The sequence below is a fragment of the Oncorhynchus nerka genome, linkage group LG1, assembly GCF_034236695.1.
Source record: "Oncorhynchus nerka isolate Pitt River linkage group LG1, Oner_Uvic_2.0, whole genome shotgun sequence".
NCBI lineage: Eukaryota > Metazoa > Chordata > Actinopteri > Salmoniformes > Salmonidae > Oncorhynchus > Oncorhynchus nerka.
The window spans coordinates 15,631,968-15,648,943 of record NC_088396.1 but is presented as its reverse complement, the minus strand read 5'-3'; the positions used below and the strand labels follow the sequence as shown (position 1 = coordinate 15,648,943).

General features: G+C 46.5%; 1 protein-coding gene across 1 annotated transcript in view; it reads right to left on the bottom strand.

Moving 5' to 3' along the window:
• Positions 1-16,976, bottom strand: part of stxbp5l (syntaxin binding protein 5L) — a 174,775-nt gene that overhangs the window by 37,876 nt on the left and 119,923 nt on the right. The window contains exons 10-19 of the mRNA XM_065001593.1: positions 16,681-16,756; positions 13,321-13,478; positions 12,728-12,800; positions 10,790-10,937; positions 10,584-10,651; positions 10,203-10,243; positions 8,221-8,435; positions 7,874-8,019; positions 7,263-7,388; positions 5,299-5,450 (exon numbers count right to left, since the gene is read on the bottom strand). Coding sequence (XP_064857665.1) covers positions 5,299-5,450; positions 7,263-7,388; positions 7,874-8,019; positions 8,221-8,435; positions 10,203-10,243; positions 10,584-10,651; positions 10,790-10,937; positions 12,728-12,800; positions 13,321-13,478; positions 16,681-16,756 — 1,203 coding nt within the window. The remainder of the gene's footprint in view (positions 1-5,298; positions 5,451-7,262; positions 7,389-7,873; positions 8,020-8,220; positions 8,436-10,202; positions 10,244-10,583; positions 10,652-10,789; positions 10,938-12,727; positions 12,801-13,320; positions 13,479-16,680; positions 16,757-16,976) is intronic.

Sequence of the window (16,976 nt, the reverse complement as noted above, 5' to 3'; positions counted from 1 at the left end):
AGCTCAATATAGCTTTAATTATACAGTGGTCTGCAGAGGTCACACAGCTCAATATAGCTTTACATATACCGTGGTCTACAGAGGTCACACAGCTCAATATAGCTTTACTTATACAGTGGTCTGCAGAGGTCACACAGCTCAATATAGCTTTACTTATACAGTGGTCTGCAGAGGTCACACATCTCAATATAGCTATAGCTAAAAGTTCAACGTGAATAATTTCCGTCTGTGTTGAAGCTCAGGATCAGCTTAGTTCACTACCAGCATGTATGGCAATGAACACCACATGACATGAGGCCTGCACTGCAGAGTTTGGCTGAGTATTCAGCCCGAGGCCTGTAATGTCAGCGCATCAGATATGACCCAACTCAATCATTGTCATTGTTTGCTCTTCAATGAATCACATTGATTTTATAAAGCCATTTTTACATCAGCACTTGTCACAAAGTACTTTACAGATACCCAGCCTATAACCCCAAAGAGCTTTACAGATACCCAGCCTATAACCCCAAAGAGCTTTACAGATACCCAGCCTATAACCCCAAAGAGCTTTACAGATACCCAGCCTATAACCCCAAAGAGCTTTACAGATACCCAGCCTATAACCCCAAAGAGCTTTACAGAAACCCAGCCTATAACCCCAAAGAGCTTTACAGATACCCAGCCTATAACCCCAAAGAGCTTTACAGATACCCAGCCTATAACCCCAAAGAGCTTTACAGATACCCAGCCTATAACCCCAAAGAGCTTTACAGAAACCCAGCCTATAACCCCAAAGAGCTTTACAGATACCCAGCCTATAACCCCAAAGAGCTTTACAGATACCCAGCCTATAACCCCAAAGAGCTTTACAGATACCCAGCCTATAACCCCAAAGAGCTTTACAGATACCCAGCCTATAACCCCAAAGAGCTTTACAGAAACCCAGCCTATAACCCCAAAGAGCTTTACAGATACCCAGCCTATAACCCCAAAGAGCTTTACAGATACCCAGCCTATAACCCCAAAGAGCTTTACAGATACCCAGCCTATAACCCCAAAGAGCTTTACAGAAACCCAGCCTATAACCCCAAAGAGCTTTACAGATACCCAGCCTATAACCCCAAAGAGCTTTACAGATACCCAGCCTATAACCCCAAAGAGCTTTACAGATACCCAGCCTATAACCCCAAAGAGCAAGCAGGAACCTAGGAAGAATCTTAGAGAGGAACCAGGCTTAGAGGGGTTGGGCCTACATTGCCCTGTGATTGACATCTGAACGTTAAAGTAATGACAAATGTATTTAAACATACTGTATGCAGCACAAGCCTCATTCAAACAGATACACACAGATGATAAAGAGACGAAGACCTCGTCACAGCGCGATCAAGTTGATCTTAAAGCTAGTAAAAAACTAAAATCTCATATGAAATCTAAACTGGAGTCTTTTACCGAAACTTTCAGTTGAATGTCTTGAAATTCGGAAAATGTGCACTGTACTAACTGAGTAACTGTGCTGGGACAAAACTCAGCTACAGTGTTTTAATACATTTTTGACTCTGATCAACCATAGGGAAACAAAAGCCTGACATGTTTCATTTGAAGTAATTCATCAAATGAATGCTTGGTTCTTGAAGTTGTGAAATAAAACAAAGTCAATTTTGATTCAATGTCTCAAATCATTTATTAATAAGAGAAAAACTTTTACTCGGCTAGTCCACATAGTAGTTATATGATGTCTGGATGTCTATGTCATGATTGAAAGTTTACTCACGCAAATCTCTGTGCTGCATTTACAATGTATACAGTGTCATGGCTTTTTGACATTTAGTCACTTCATAAAAGGGGACCCTTGGCAAAAGGACATACTATATTGACATAACTGGAATATGGTTCAATAATTCATAGGTTTTGATAAAGCACTGGGATTTGATCCAATAATGGCTGTGTCACTGGGATTTGATCCAATCATGGCTGTGTCACTGGGATTTGATCCAATAATGGCTGTGTCACTGGGATTTGTTTCAGAGCTGTTTCAGAAACAATCAATGCCATTCCAATCATCTCTCCAGTACGTCCCCTTGCCATAATCCTCTTGCGTCTCTGTTCCCTTGGTCCCTTCTTCCCTTGTCCCCTTGTCTCCCTCCCCAGTCTCCTTGCCTTGAGGATGGCCTGACTTACTCTGATAGGACGTACGGATCCTTTTCTTTGAATCTGAATAAAAGTGAGACAGGCCACGCATGCAAAAGTCTGCAGGCAGGCCCACATGCCCACACCAGCAGCCACAGTCACCAAAAGAGAGGGACGAGGAGGAGGGAGAGAGAGAAGAACACAAAGGCCCAGAGTGAAAAATAAAGTGAAGGCAAGCAGCAACCCAGTTAGTGTAAAGGAGAACAGAGCAACCCAGGTTCCAACCCCAAACAGTAACTGATCCTACTTATCCCAAAATGAAAAAGCATTGTACAGGAATAGACAGAAACCTAGTAGTGTGGGGGAAAATAAGGACAAACCCAGTCCACCTTCCCAATGTCCAATTAGCATTACTTGTGCAACTTGCTGATTGGGCAAAGTTGATGTACAATTGTATTTCTGGAAAAGCAATGTTTATCAATTGGAATTGAGTGTAAGAAAAGTGCAATACTGCAATAAAACCAACACTAAAACGTCTACTTATGTGAGATGAAAACACATATAGTCCTATTCACATAGACATGTGGTAGAGACAACAGCTAAAGGACATCATACTCAGTGTTTGCATGTTTTTATTCTCTTAACCTTTGTTTGACTATACAGATAAGCAACGTGAACGTGAGTTAAGCTGGCCATTACTGAAAAGGAGAAAAGTAGCAACTTCAGGGGCGAGAGCAGCCCTTTCTACCCCTCTCTTTTCTCTCTTCTAAAAGAGACTGATTGATCTGACTAAGGCTACCCTGGGAGACTTCACTGAAGCAGAGAATAGTCCCGTCGCTCTATAAAAGCTCTTGCGCAACACCAAAGGAGAGAAGGACTCAAAGCCCAGAGTCATCCTCCTCCTACCTCCACCGCTGCCAAACAAAGTCCTGAATACATGGAAGGCTTCTTCAGGTATACTTGTGGGAGTTTTCACAAGATAAAAAAGCCTTTCCAAGAGCGCGAGGAGGGTTTAAAACGTACATTAAACTGTCCTTCAGGAAAACAATACAAAGGTTATTCTCAACCTTTTCTCTACTTTTAAGTTCTTGTGGGTTTTCCTCAGAAAATGGACCGACGGCGAGGGCACTGCATCTGTGTCTGTCTGTGGGTCTGCAGGCATGTGCATACGCATGTGTGTGTAGTGGGAGGGTGGAGGGGGCTGGGAGGAGTGATGTAGTCACAGGGTGTACCGGCACCGGTCCAGATTAGTAGTACTCAGAAGGGTGTCAGTCTCAGGAAAGCTTCTGTGACTTATCTTAGAGTAGTGCTGAAGCCGGACTAACAGAAAGAACCACAACATGCACATGATGCTCCCGCGGAATGCAGCCTGTCACATGCACCTCATGTGGCTGTTTGTGAACAGTTGTGTGTGTTTTTTAAAATTTTGCACATGTACTGTATGTATGTCTGTACTGTAGGGATACAGAGAGGTTAGGAAAAGAGACAGGAACGAGAAGGAATGGAAAGATAAGATAGAGAGACAGAATTGGAGACTACGGTCGTAACGAATGCAAAAGAAAAGGTGTGTGTGAGAGAGAGAGACAGACAGAGACAGAGAGAGAAAGAGAGAGAATTGTTGATACAGTGCATTCGGAAAGTATTCAGACCAATTTTTACACATTTTGTTACGTTACATAAGTATTCAGACCCATTACTCAGTACTTTGTTGAATAACTTTTGGCAGTGATTACAGCCTTGAGACTTCTTGGGTATGATGCTACAAGTTTCTCCCATTTTTCTCTGCAGATCCTCTCAAGCTCTGTCAGGTTGGATGGGGAGCATTGCTGCACAGCTATTTTCAGGTCCCTCCAGAGATGTTCGATCGGGTTCAAGTCTGGGCTCTGGCTGGGACACTCAAGGACATTCAGAGACTTTCCCAAAACCACTCCTGAGTTGTCTTGACTGTGTGCTTAGGGTTGTTGTCCTGTTGGAAGGTGAACCTTTGCCCCAGTCTGAGATCCTGAGCGCTCTGGAGCAGGTTTTCATCATGCATCTTTCCCTCAAGCTTGACTAGTCTCCCATTCCCTGCCGCTGAAAAACATCACCACAGCATGATGCTGCCACCCCCATGCTTCACCGTAGGGATAGTGCCAGGTTTCCTCCAGGTGTGACGCTTGGCATTCAGGCCAAATAGTTCAATCTTGTTTCTCATGGTCTGAGAGTCCTTTCGGTGCCTTTTGGCAAACTCCAAGCGGGCTGTCATGTGCCTTTTACTGAGGAGTGGCTTCCGTCTGGCCACTCTACCATAAAGGCCTGATTGGTGGAGTGCTGCAGAGATGGTTGTCCTTTTGGAAGGTTCTCCCATCTCCACAGAGGAACTCTGGAGCTCTGTCAGAGTGACCATTGGGTTCTTGGTCACTTCCCTGACCAAGGCCCTTTTCTCCAATTGCTCAGGTTGCCCGGGCAGACAGATTCTAGGAAGAGTCTTGGTGATTCCAAACGTTTTCAATTAAGAATGATGGAGGTCACTGTGTTCTTGAGGAACTTCAAAGCTGCAAAAATATTTTGGTAGCTTTCCCCAGATCTGTGCCTCGACACAATCCTGTCTCGGAGCTCTACGGACAATTCCTTCTACCTCATGGCTTGGTTTTTGCTCTGACATGCACTGTCAACTGTCAACCTTCTATAGACCGGTGTTTGCCTTTCCAAATTATGTCCAATCAATTGAATTTACCACTGGTGGACTCCAATCAAGTTGGAGAAACATCTCAAGGATGATCAATGGAAACAGGGTGCAACTGAGCTCAATTTCCAGTCTCACAGCAAAGGGTCTGAATAGTTAAGTAAATAAGCTATTCCTGCTTTTTTTTTTTTTTTATACATTTGCAAACATGTCCAAAAACCTGTTTTGCTTCGTCATTATGGGGTATTCTGTGTTGATTGCCAAGAAAATACATTTTAGAACAAGGCAGTAAGATAACAAAATGTTGAAAAAGTCAAGGAGTCTGCATACTTCCCGAATGCACTGTATGTCTGTGTGCGCAAACATACCAATACATGTGTTTATGTTAATGTGCATATTAGTTTGTATATATGTATGTGTGTGTGTGTGTGTGTGTGTGTGTGTGTGTGTGTGTGTGTGTGTGTGTGTGTGTGTGTGTGTGTGTGTGTGTGTGTGTGGAACACGGGGTGTGGGTGTTCCCCTACCTGAGGTGGACTGTCTGTTCTTGCGTGGGGAGCGTGTGAGTCGTTGGTAGGGGTCTGCGGCTCCGTACAGGTCCAGTGTGCCCATACACATCAGAATCGTCTTCTGAAGGAAGTCCACCACCGTTAGACCATTACAGTTCCCAAACGCTAGGCTGACACACACACACACACACACACACACACACACACACACACACACACACACACACACACACACACACACACACACACACACACACACACACACACACACACACACACACACACAGAGGAGAAGAGAGTGAGAACCAGCCACTACCCAGTTAGTGTGAAACTGAAGGGAGAAAACGGAGGTTCGAAACCCGAAGCCTGAAGAATAATTCCTATCTATAGTATAATACAATTTACCAGAAGCTCGTCTGTTCAGGAAACACACAAAAAAACAATACGAGGCATATTTTCCCATACATACATTATTCAGAGATCACAGAATCAGAGATTACATCAGGGATTCTTACACATGGAATCACTGAAAATGGAAAGTGGTACGTTTCCCCCACAATTTCCTGTATTGTGGCAACAACATCCCTGTGTACTGAGAAGCATGATGACCAGCATACCAATACTACATTGCCAATCAACAGCATGCCTGAAATACTGTAGGAAGACTTATAATAATACTTTGGCGGGTGCTTATATTTGTCCCATTTCACACATGTACAAGTGTGTATTAATACACATGTGGATTGGATATCTTCTTTTTGCATATCCCAACTCAGAGAGTGGGTTCACGGCCAGGCTCTGCCATTATCAAAGGGGACCCTGGAGCAATTAGGGTTAAGTGCCTTGCTCAAGGGCACTTCGCCAGACTTTTCACCTTGTTGGCGCAGGGACTCAAACCAGCAACCGAAAGCCCAATGTTCTACCGGCTAGACTACCTGTCATTCCAGTTCCAGAAAACAACTTCAGCATGCGACCAACGTTACAATGTCCACACTAGAACCAACATCCCTTGGAATCCGGCTCAATATATTGCTTCTAAATACCACTGTAACATATCCTCAGGGTGTGTGTGTTGAGTGTAGGCCTAAAAGCGCCTGGGGAAGACACACGGAAGAGATGACTCAAACACACTTGAAAATGTTAATAGCTTCTCAGGGGTAAGGTTAGTGACCTTTTCCGTGTATTCCCCTAGTAATGTAGACTCTTTTTTTTTAAAGAGCTGCGAATTTATCTGATTTTTCGACCAACTCTGCCATTCAGAAAATAAGTTTGTAAATGGCCTTGAGGCTGTCTATTGATTAACTGTAGAGAAAGAGCAAACTTAGATTCTCTCCTCTGTCAAAGCAGGTTATCTTCCCAGCAAACCATACAAGCTGCATTTTCTACCTTTTAATCATGTTTTACTGATTAGCGTTTCCCTCTGCTACACTTGAATCATAGATGGGAACTGAGTGTTATGGAAAATGTATCCGGGTGAAGCAGAAAAATAACATTCATTTCATGCTGTGTATTTAGGCGAATACTTTATTCCATTTATTAGAAAATAGTAGCTGGGCTGATGAATAAAACAGTGTTTTGCTTGAGAGGTGGAAAATGAGAAGGATATGATGTGAATCACTTTGAAGACAAAAGAAGCCTGACAACAATCAAGAGGCGCAGCTCAGACAGAGAGAGAGAGAGACAAAGAGGGAGAGAGGAGGTAAGAGAGAGGGAAATACGGGGAGATAGGAGAGTGTGGAGGGGGGGTGGGGTGTAAAAAAAAAGATGGATTGTGTGATACAGATAGACAGAGAGAAAGAAAGACAGAGAGCGATAGAGGGAAAGGGAAGGCGGGAACATGAAAGAGCAGGGAACAGACATGGAGTGGAGGGGGGAGAGATGAAGCGAGAGCTGGAGATCGAGAGTGAGAGATGGATGGTGTGAGCGTGGAAGTGAAAGGTAGTCAGGGCACTGAGACACATAGAGAGTACAGGGTCACTCACAGGCCGTAGGCAGAGTTGATGTCCAGGCTGGTGATCTGCTGGGGGGGCTCTCCATCCACCCACTGCAGCTGCACCACCATCTCAGCCTGGTACCCCGGAGGCATCCGCACTGGACGACTCTTCACCCTGACATACAGAGCAGGACGGGGAGGGAGAGGATGGAGGGAAAGGGGGAGGGAGGAGGGGAGAACGGGAGAGGTAGAGATAGAAAGAGAGTTGAAGGAGATTGTTAAGAGCGAGGGGAGCTTGAGGGTTAGAAGGAGAAAGGGAGAGATTGGACGTGTGATGCATATCGATTCACTCATCTGGACGCTGTTGTTCGGCAGGATAGCCTAGTGGTTAGAGAGTTGGACTAGTAACCGGAAGGTTGCAAGTTCAAACCCCCGAGCTGACAAGGTACAAATCTGTCGTTCTGACCCTGAACAGGCAGTTAACCCACTGTTCCTAGGCCGTCATTGAAAATAAGAATTTGTTCTTAACTGACTTGCCTGGTTAAATAAAGGTAAAATAAAAAATAAAATAAAATATATCATCTGCATTTTCTTAGGAACTCTGCGTAAATCGGGTTTTTCCAGTGGAGCCAGTTGAGGTGGCTGACAGGAGTGACTCACTTGAGGCAGGGGAGGCTGTCCTGTGTGCCACTGCCAGGGCTACCGGGCGGCTGGGGGGAACTGGGGTCCGAGAAACACAGGTTGTTCTCTGCCTCTGACGGGGAGATGACGTCCTCTGAATCAAACTGCAGGCGCACCTCTAGTGACTGTCAAACACATGCACACACACAGATGCAGAGATTTGCTGGGACTGATATAGCAAGCATACTCACTGGCATACCTCACTAAACAAGTCAACTAACCCTCAAGCCCTTTATACGTTAAAATCAGGTGTTCTGGTGGTAAAACAACTGTGGAATGTGAAATGACTTGGGAAGCGGGTTTGGAAACGTCTCTCATCCACTCACCACTATCTGCGTGTTGGCGTCGTGTTTGCTGAACCGGTAGAGGATGACGTGGGCAGAAATGCCCACCACACAGAAGAGACGGCTATGTGGGCACCAGCTGACCATCTGAACGGCGTAGGGGTCCTCCTCTACCAGCTCGCCCGCCCGACCCTCTCCCGCCTTGGGCTTCTCAAACACCTTGGACGTCTTCAGCTTGTACAGCATCTGCAGTGTAACTGGTCACACAAGACATGGAGGTATATAGATTGCGTTCCAAATGGCCCTTTGTAGTGCACTACTTTTGACCAGGGCCTAAAGGGAATAGGGTTTACAGTATATGTAAAAATCCAAATAACTTCACAGATCTTCATTGTAAAGGGTTTAAACACTGTTTCCCATTCTTGTTCAATGAACCATAAACAATTAATGAACATGTACCTGTGGAACGGTCGTTAAGACACTAACAACTTACAGACGGTAGGCAATTAAGGTCACAGTTGTGAAAACGTAGGACACTAAAGAGGCCTTTCTACGGACTCTGAAAAACACCAAAAGAAAGATGCCGAGGGTCCCTGCTCATCTGCGTGAACGTGCCTTAGGCATGCTGCAAGGAGGCATGAGGACAGCAGATGTGGCCAGGGCAATAAATTGCAATGTCCGTACTGTGAGAAGCCTACGACAGCGCTACAGGGAGACAGGACGGACAGCTGATCGTCCTCGCAGTGGCAGACCACGTGTAACAACACCTGCAAAGGATCAGTACATCCGAACATCACACCTGCGGGACAGGTACAGGATGACAACAACCCACCGTCACTAGACCAGACAGGACTGGCAAAAAGTGCTCTTCTCTGACGAGTCGCGGTTTTGTCTCACCAGGAGTGATGGTCGGATTTGCATTTATCGTCGAAGGAATGAGCGTTACACTGAGGCCTGTCCTCTGGAGTGTGATTGATTTGGAGGTGGAGGGTCCGTCATGGTCTGGGGCGGTGTGTCAAAGCATCATCAGACTGAGCTTGTTGTCATTGCAACAATCTCAACGCTGTGTGTTACAGGGCAGACAACCTCCTCCCTCATGTGGTACTCTTCCTGCAGGCTCATCCTGACATGACCCTCCAGCATGACAATGCCACCAGCCATACAGCTCGTTCTGTGTGTGATTTCCAGCAAGACAGGAATGTCAGTAGTCTGCCATGGCCAGCAAAGACCCCGGATCTCAATCCCATCGAGCACATCTGGGACCTGTTGGATTGGAGGGTGAGGGCTAGGGCTATTCCCCCCAGAAATGTCTGGGAACTTGCACGTGCCTTGGTGGAAGAGTGGGATAACATCTCACAGCAATAACTGGCAAATCTGGTGCCGTCCATGAGGAGATGCACTGCAGTACTTAATGCAGCTGGTGGCCACACCAGGTACTGACTGATACTTTTCATTTTGACCCCCCCTTTGTTCAGGGACACATTATTCCATTTCTGTTAGTCACATGTCTGTGGCACTTGTTCAGTTTAGGTCTCAGTTGTTGAATCTTGTTATGTTCATACAAATATTTACACATGTTTCGTTTGCTGAAAATAAACGCAGTTGACAGTGAGAGGACGTTTATAAATGGATGAATTTAGTTATTATGGGGCGACGGATAGCCAGTAACCGAAAGGTTGCTCGTTCGAAATTCCTGCGCTGACTAGGTGAAAAATCTGCAGATCTGCCCTTGAGCAAGGCACTTAACCCTAATTACGCCAGGGTCGCTGTCAATAATGGCTGATCCCTGGCCATGACCCACACTCTCCGAGGGTGTCTCAGGGGTGTCGGAAAGGCAAACAAAAATACACTTCCACTTCGCACTTGTACAGGTCACCCATACGCGAAATAGGACAAGAGTAAGCACCGCCTACTTGACTTGACTTTACTCTACTACCCCACCACGTTATGTAATCGTACACGACACGTGTTAGAGATTATTGCATTACATTCAGCGTAAGAAAGGGTGGAGGGAGAGAACTTACTAGCAGAGGCGTCCCAAAACTTTACGGTTCCGTCTGCGTGTCTGCAGAAAGGATCAAAGACAGGGAAAGAGGTCAAGAGCACAGTCCGTTTCTAAAACTGTAGCAGAATGAAACATTCCCGCACTAATGCTTCTACCGATGATAAACACCAGAGGAAAACTTTACTACATCCTGTCCGAATAAATAGAACCAGTGATTCAATGTTTGTTCACACCTACTGGGAACAGATGTCAATTCTACGCGTATTCCACATTGGTTCCAGGTCCTTTCATTGAAATGACGTGGAAACGACGTTGTTTCAACGAGTGTGTGCCCAGTGGCCAAACTTTTAAAAAAATACAAAAAAGTCTCCATCCAACAGCATGGACCCCACTGACTTACCCTGTGACGATGATCTCTGGGTAGGTCTGTGAGCCTAGTGTCCATGTGCCACCGCTCACTGGCCACTCCTGTCATCAATTAAACAGGTGGTCATGGATTGTAACAAACAGCAGGTCATGAACTGAAAAATGCAGGACGTAATTGAGTTTTTTTGGTTTGTTGCTTCAGCCATCTTGTCATTGTCTGACCTATGACCTGTAGCGTACCTTGTGGCTGTAGCCAGTCTTCTTCTGCTTGGCCCCTATGGAGTAGAGGATGGGGATGATGTCAGGAGGGCACTCAGCGAAGTAAGCCGTACAGGTGACAGGAGACTCGTGGATGTCCATGGGGTAAGGGTTCTCAAAGATGGGGAAGCTGCAGAAGGGAGAGGGAACTGTTATAGCGTGTAGAGTTCTCACCAGGGAGACGTGGACGTCTGTGACTGCTACAGCACGTCATCACCAACATATCTAAATAGCAAAGAAGCAAAAGGTACACTGCTCTGAGTATTGCAGTTCATGTACACTGAGTGGACAAAACATTAAGAACACCTTCCTGATATTGAGTTGACCTCAGAACAGCCTCAATTGGTTGGGGCGTGGACTCTACAAGGTGTCGAAAGCGTTCCACAGCGATGCTGGCCCCATGTTGACTCCAACACTTCCCACAGTTGTGTCAATTTGGCTGGATGTCCTTTGGGTGTTACTTTAGACCATTCTTGACACACACGGAAAACTGTTGAGCGTGGAAAACCCAGCAGCGTTGCAGCTATCCCTCTAGTGGTGTGGGGGCTGTGCATTGGCAAAGTGGGTGGGGTTATATCCTTCCTGTTTGGCCCTGTCCGGAGGTGTCCTCGGATGGGGCCACAGTGTCTCCTGACCCCTCCTGTCTCAGCCTCCAGTATTTATGCTGCAGTAGTTTATGTGTCGGGGGGCTAGGGTCAGTTTGTTATATCTGGAGTACTTCTCCTGTCCCATTCGGTGTCCTGTGTGAATTTAAGTGTGCTCTCTCTAATTCTCTCTTTCTCTCTTTCTTTCTCTCTCTCGGAGGACCTGAGCCCTAGGACCATGCCTCAGGACTACCTGACATGATGACTCCTTGCTGTCCCCAGTCCACCTGGCCGTGATGCTGCTCCAGTTTCAACTGTTCTGCTTTATTATTATTGGACCATGCTGGTCATTTATGAACATTTGAACATCTTGGCCATGTTCTGTTATAATCTCCACCCAGCACAGCCAGAAGAGGACTGGCCACCCCACATAGCCTGGATCCTCTCTAGGTTTCTTCCTAGGTTTTGGGCTAGGTTTCTGTACAGCACTTTGAGATATCAGCTGATGTACGAAGGGCTATATAAATACATTTGATTTGATTTGAGCTCTTGACACAAACCGGTGCGCCAGGCACCCACTACTCCTCCCCTTCATCGACACTGATTGAAGTGGATTTAACAGGTGACATCAATAAGGGATCCTAGCGTTCACCTGGATTCATAGAAAGAGCAGGTGGTCCTAATGTTTTGTAGTGTATATCTAATGGGTATTTTTGCTGGGAGATAACCTCACTCAGGTCACCACTTAAGTTCTTCCCAGCACCTTATTGTCCAATTAGTGTTTCTTATCAACATCCTGATAATGTTAACACAGCTACTGATAACTAGCTTGGACGTCCCTGTCCCTCCTTCAGCTCCCTCCATCATAGGGCTGATGTATCATCGACAGAGAGTGTCATCAAGGAGGCTATTTTAAGAAGAGCAGTGGACATAGGTGTGACGGTGTCACAGTGACATGGTCTTTGTCCTGCTCCCTGAGTGATGATGACACGTTAGTGACAGACAGCTGACCGGAGTGGCAGGGGACTAAGGTTCTCTCAAGGCAATGTGACACATTTGGGTGGATGTGTGTGTGTGTGTGTGTGTGTATGTGTCTGTGTGCGTTTATTTTCTTTGTTTAAATGGCCATCTGTGACCCTCTCTCTTAATCAGCCAATGGAATGTGCTGATAGTGTGTCTATGTTTAAATCCATTGATGCTGTTTGGGACTCTTATAGCTGTTACGTGGTGTTAGAGGGCTGTTACCCCTCCTGTCACATCGAGTCACATCAACATGTGTGTGTGTGTGTGTGTGTGTGTGTGTGTGTGTGTGTGTGTGTGTGTGTGCCGTACATACTTGCTCTGTGTCAGATCCACCACGATGAAGTCCTTTTCTAAAAGCACAACCACTGCATAAGGATCCTGGACCTCTGTAGACAGTCACATAGATATGCAGAGTAGTGAATTACATTCATACACAGAACCAATAGATGTAGTAGACACAGGGAACGTAATACTGTGGAAATCCTTCACTCCAATACTTCAAATAGAAATGTAAATATATGAATGGGTACGTGTGTGTGCGCGAGCGTGTGTACTTTGTACTGAAGTCCCTGTTCCTCTGCTCTCCCAGGTATGTGACAGAGAGAGAGCAGATATAGTCATTTAAGGTCTCACAGAGGCACTCATTACCATCACACCTTTGACTCAAATTAGACTAATTATCATGGAGAGAGAGAGAGAGAGAGAGAGAGAGAGAGAGAGAGAGACAGAGACAGAGACAGAGACAGAGACAGAGACAGCAAGTGAGTGAAAGAGAGAGGGCCAGTGAAAGAGAGAGAGAGAGAGTCGAAAACAGCATGTCCAGAAACTGGAGCAGGGGGGGGGCTTTTACTCCATCTTTCAAACCCAACCTACTGACCTCCACCCTCCCCCCATCCCTTCCCTCACCGTTGGAGTATGGGGTGTCACAGAGTACTAGGAACTCTACGATAGGGTGGTCCATCTCCAGCACTGTGATGGCTTTGCCGTGCATGATGGTCAGGGTGGGCCTCCTTCCACCGGACTTGTCATATGACAGACCCCCAGAGAAGATGACATAGGGCTCACTGCTGTGGAAACAAAGACAAACAGGTCTTAAGGACTGACATTATTGTGATCATATGTCAATATCATGACGGAGTGATCAAGTGTCGCTATGGAATCCAGGAAATATTCAATGTCGGTATAACATAGGATGATTGGTCACGAGAGCGTTCGCAAACTTGTCACACAATAGACGGACAGTAAGCTGTCATGGTTGATCATGAAAAACATCATGTCCTGTTTACGACAGACAGCTGATGGTTCGCTGACACACCATCCAAGCTAAGCCTTCCCAACACATTTAACCATGAGACTACGAGAAACATCACAGTGTCTAAAAGAAGTGAAAGATTTCATCAGACCTACAGTATAATATAGATACTTAATGGAGGAATATAAAAAATTCACATGGCAGGATAACGATGTACAGTATATTTCAGCCAATGGTGCCCTTCCTTCCCACAGGGCTGCTTGGCATAATTCTTCCTGTCTGTCTCAGTGACTCCACGGGAACAGAGAGAGACAGTGAGCCCACAGCCCACAGAACGACTGGGAATGTGTTTTTCTGGTCTGGACCAGACTAACACAACCGCTCAAGGGCACAGCGGTCATCAGAGACAACCACCCACGGTCACAACGGGCGTCATTATCAGACACAATCCACCCACGGTCATGATGACCGTCAGAGACAACCACCCACGGACCTGACGGTCACACCGGTCATCAAACACGAGCACACACGGTCTCACGGTCACAATGACCATCAGACACAACCACCGGCGGTCCTCCAGATCAGACACAACCACAAACCGTCACGGTCACAAAGACCATCAGACACAACCACCCACGGCCACGGTCACAATGACCATCAGCCACAACCACCCACGGTAACAATGACCATCAGACATAAACCACCCACGGTAACAATGACCATCAGATATAAACCACCCACGGTAACAATGACCATCAGACACAACCGCCCACGGCCACAATGACCATCAGCCACAACCATGATGACCAGGTGGCGAATCGCATCTCTGCATGTCTGGCAGACATATCAGTGTGGATGACGGATCACCACCTCAAGCTGAACCTCGGCAAGACGGAGCTGCTCTTCCTCCCGGGGAAGGACTGCCCATTCCATGATCTCGCCATCACGGTTGACAACTCCATTGTGTCCTCCTCCCAGAGCGCTAAGAACCTTGGCGTGATCCTGGACAACACCCTGTCGTTCTCAACTAACATCAAGGCGGTGGCCCGTTCTTGTAGGTTCATGCTCTACAACATCCGCAGAGTACGACCCTGCCTCACACAGGAAGCAGCGCAGGTCCTAATCCAGGCACTTGTCATCTCCCGTCTGGATTACTGCAACTCGCTGTTGGCTGGGCTCCCTGCCTGTGCCATTAAACCCCTACAACTCATCCAGAACGCCGCAGCCCGTCTGGTGTTCAACCTTCCCAAGTTCTCTCACGTCACCCCGCTCCTCCGCTCTCTCCACTGGCTTCCAGTTGAAGCTCGCATCCGCTACAAGACCATGGTGCTTGCCTACGGAGCTGTGAGGGGAACGGCACCTCAGTACCTCCAGGCTCTGATCAGGCCCTACACCCAAACAAGGGCACTGCGTTCATCCACCTCTGGCCTGCTCGCCTCCCTACCACTGAGGAAGTACAGTTCCCGCGCAGCCCAGTCAAAACTGTTCGCTGCTCTGGCCCCCAATGGTGGAACAAACTCCCTCACGACGCCAGGACAGCGGAGTCAATCACCACCTTCCGGAGACACCTGAAACCCCACCTCTTTCAGGAATACCTAGGATAGGATAAAGTAATCCTTCTCACCCCCCCTTAAAAGATTTAGATGCACTATTGTAAAGTGGCTGTTCCACTGGATGTCTTAAGGTGAACGCACCAATTTGTAAGTCGCTCTGGATAAGAGCGTCTGCTAAATGACTTAAATGTAAAATGTAAATGTAACCACCCACGGTAACAATGACCATCAGACATAAACCACCCACGGTAACAATGACCATCAGATATAAACCACCCACGGTAACAATGACCATCAGACACAACCGCCCACGGCCACAATGACCATCAGCCACAACCACCCACGGTAACAATGACCATCAGACATAAACCACCCACGGTAACAATGACCATCAGATATAAACCACCCACGGCAACAATTACCATCAGACACAACCGCCCACGGCCACGGTCACAATGACCATCAGACACAAACCACCCACAGTCACGGTCACAATGACCATCAGACACAAACCACCCACAGTCACGGTCACAATGACCATCAGACACAAACCACCCACGGTCACGGTCACAATGACCATCAGACACAAACCACCCACGGTCACGGTCACAATGACCATCAGACACAAACCACCCATGGTCACAATGGCCATAAGATAACAACCGCCCCCCCGTCAAAGTCAGGGTCATGGCCGTGAGTAACAAGAGCGTTGTGCTGTTTTCTCTCAGCATTACAAAGCGTGGTCACACCCTGAAAGGCACAGTCTAAAGTGTTGTCTCAGTCTCAGTGGTGCCCCTGGGCTTCCTTTGCTTGTCAATCTAACTCTTTAATACACAACTACAACTATATGATTTACAAGCCTCCATTGTAATTGACGAACCACCGAAGGGAGAAATAGGTAGAGATAATTAGGAACAATCATGCATTCCAAACAGTCAACACAGAGCATCAAGCCAAGAGGGAATTCTGCTTCAGAGGCACCTATCAATCCCATGTCTAGAGATGAAACACTTCTTAACAGCTCCCTGGTAAAGGCTCCCTGTATTTTGTACTGTTTTCTGTGATTGAAAGCCAGCGTGTGACTCAGACCTATCTGGAGCTCGTTCCTACCAGGTTTCACTTCTGAACAACACGCTGTGATCAAAATAGTTTTTGGCAAATACAAACATCGGAAACTTGACAAATACATTTTTCACTACAGGGGAACTGCTCTTGGCAATAATTTGAAATATCATAGGGAAAATGTCTCTATTTGAGGGTAAATGGAATAGAAAGCAACAACCTTTATGAAAATCCCGCTGCCTGAAAAGTGGTTATGGCAAAGACATTTCATTTGACAGAACACAAGGCAGCTTCGCCTGGCACTAGAGTGCCATGTTGGTTCGTACAGCACAGGGTGGGATGGAGGGATCGGGGGTCTGTTGGGTAGGTGTATGAGATGAAGAGAGGCAGAGTATTCACCTGTTCCTGGAGGTCTTGTATTCCACCTTGAGGATGGGCTTACACGATTCTTTCCTCCCGTCCTTCAGTATCTTCCCTGGGGGAGACGGGGAAAAAAAGGGGAAGCCATGTTGGGCACATCAACAAAATAAGTCAGTTATGTTGTTTTTAATCCTCATATCATTAGATAGTTATGACTTTGTTGTCCAAGCTTCTTCACCACCATCTCTCTTCAAATCCAACTGCAATTGGAAATGGATTCAAGTGTCCCGTGTGAATTTAAGTATGCTTCTCTCTCTCTCTCTCTCTTTCTCTTC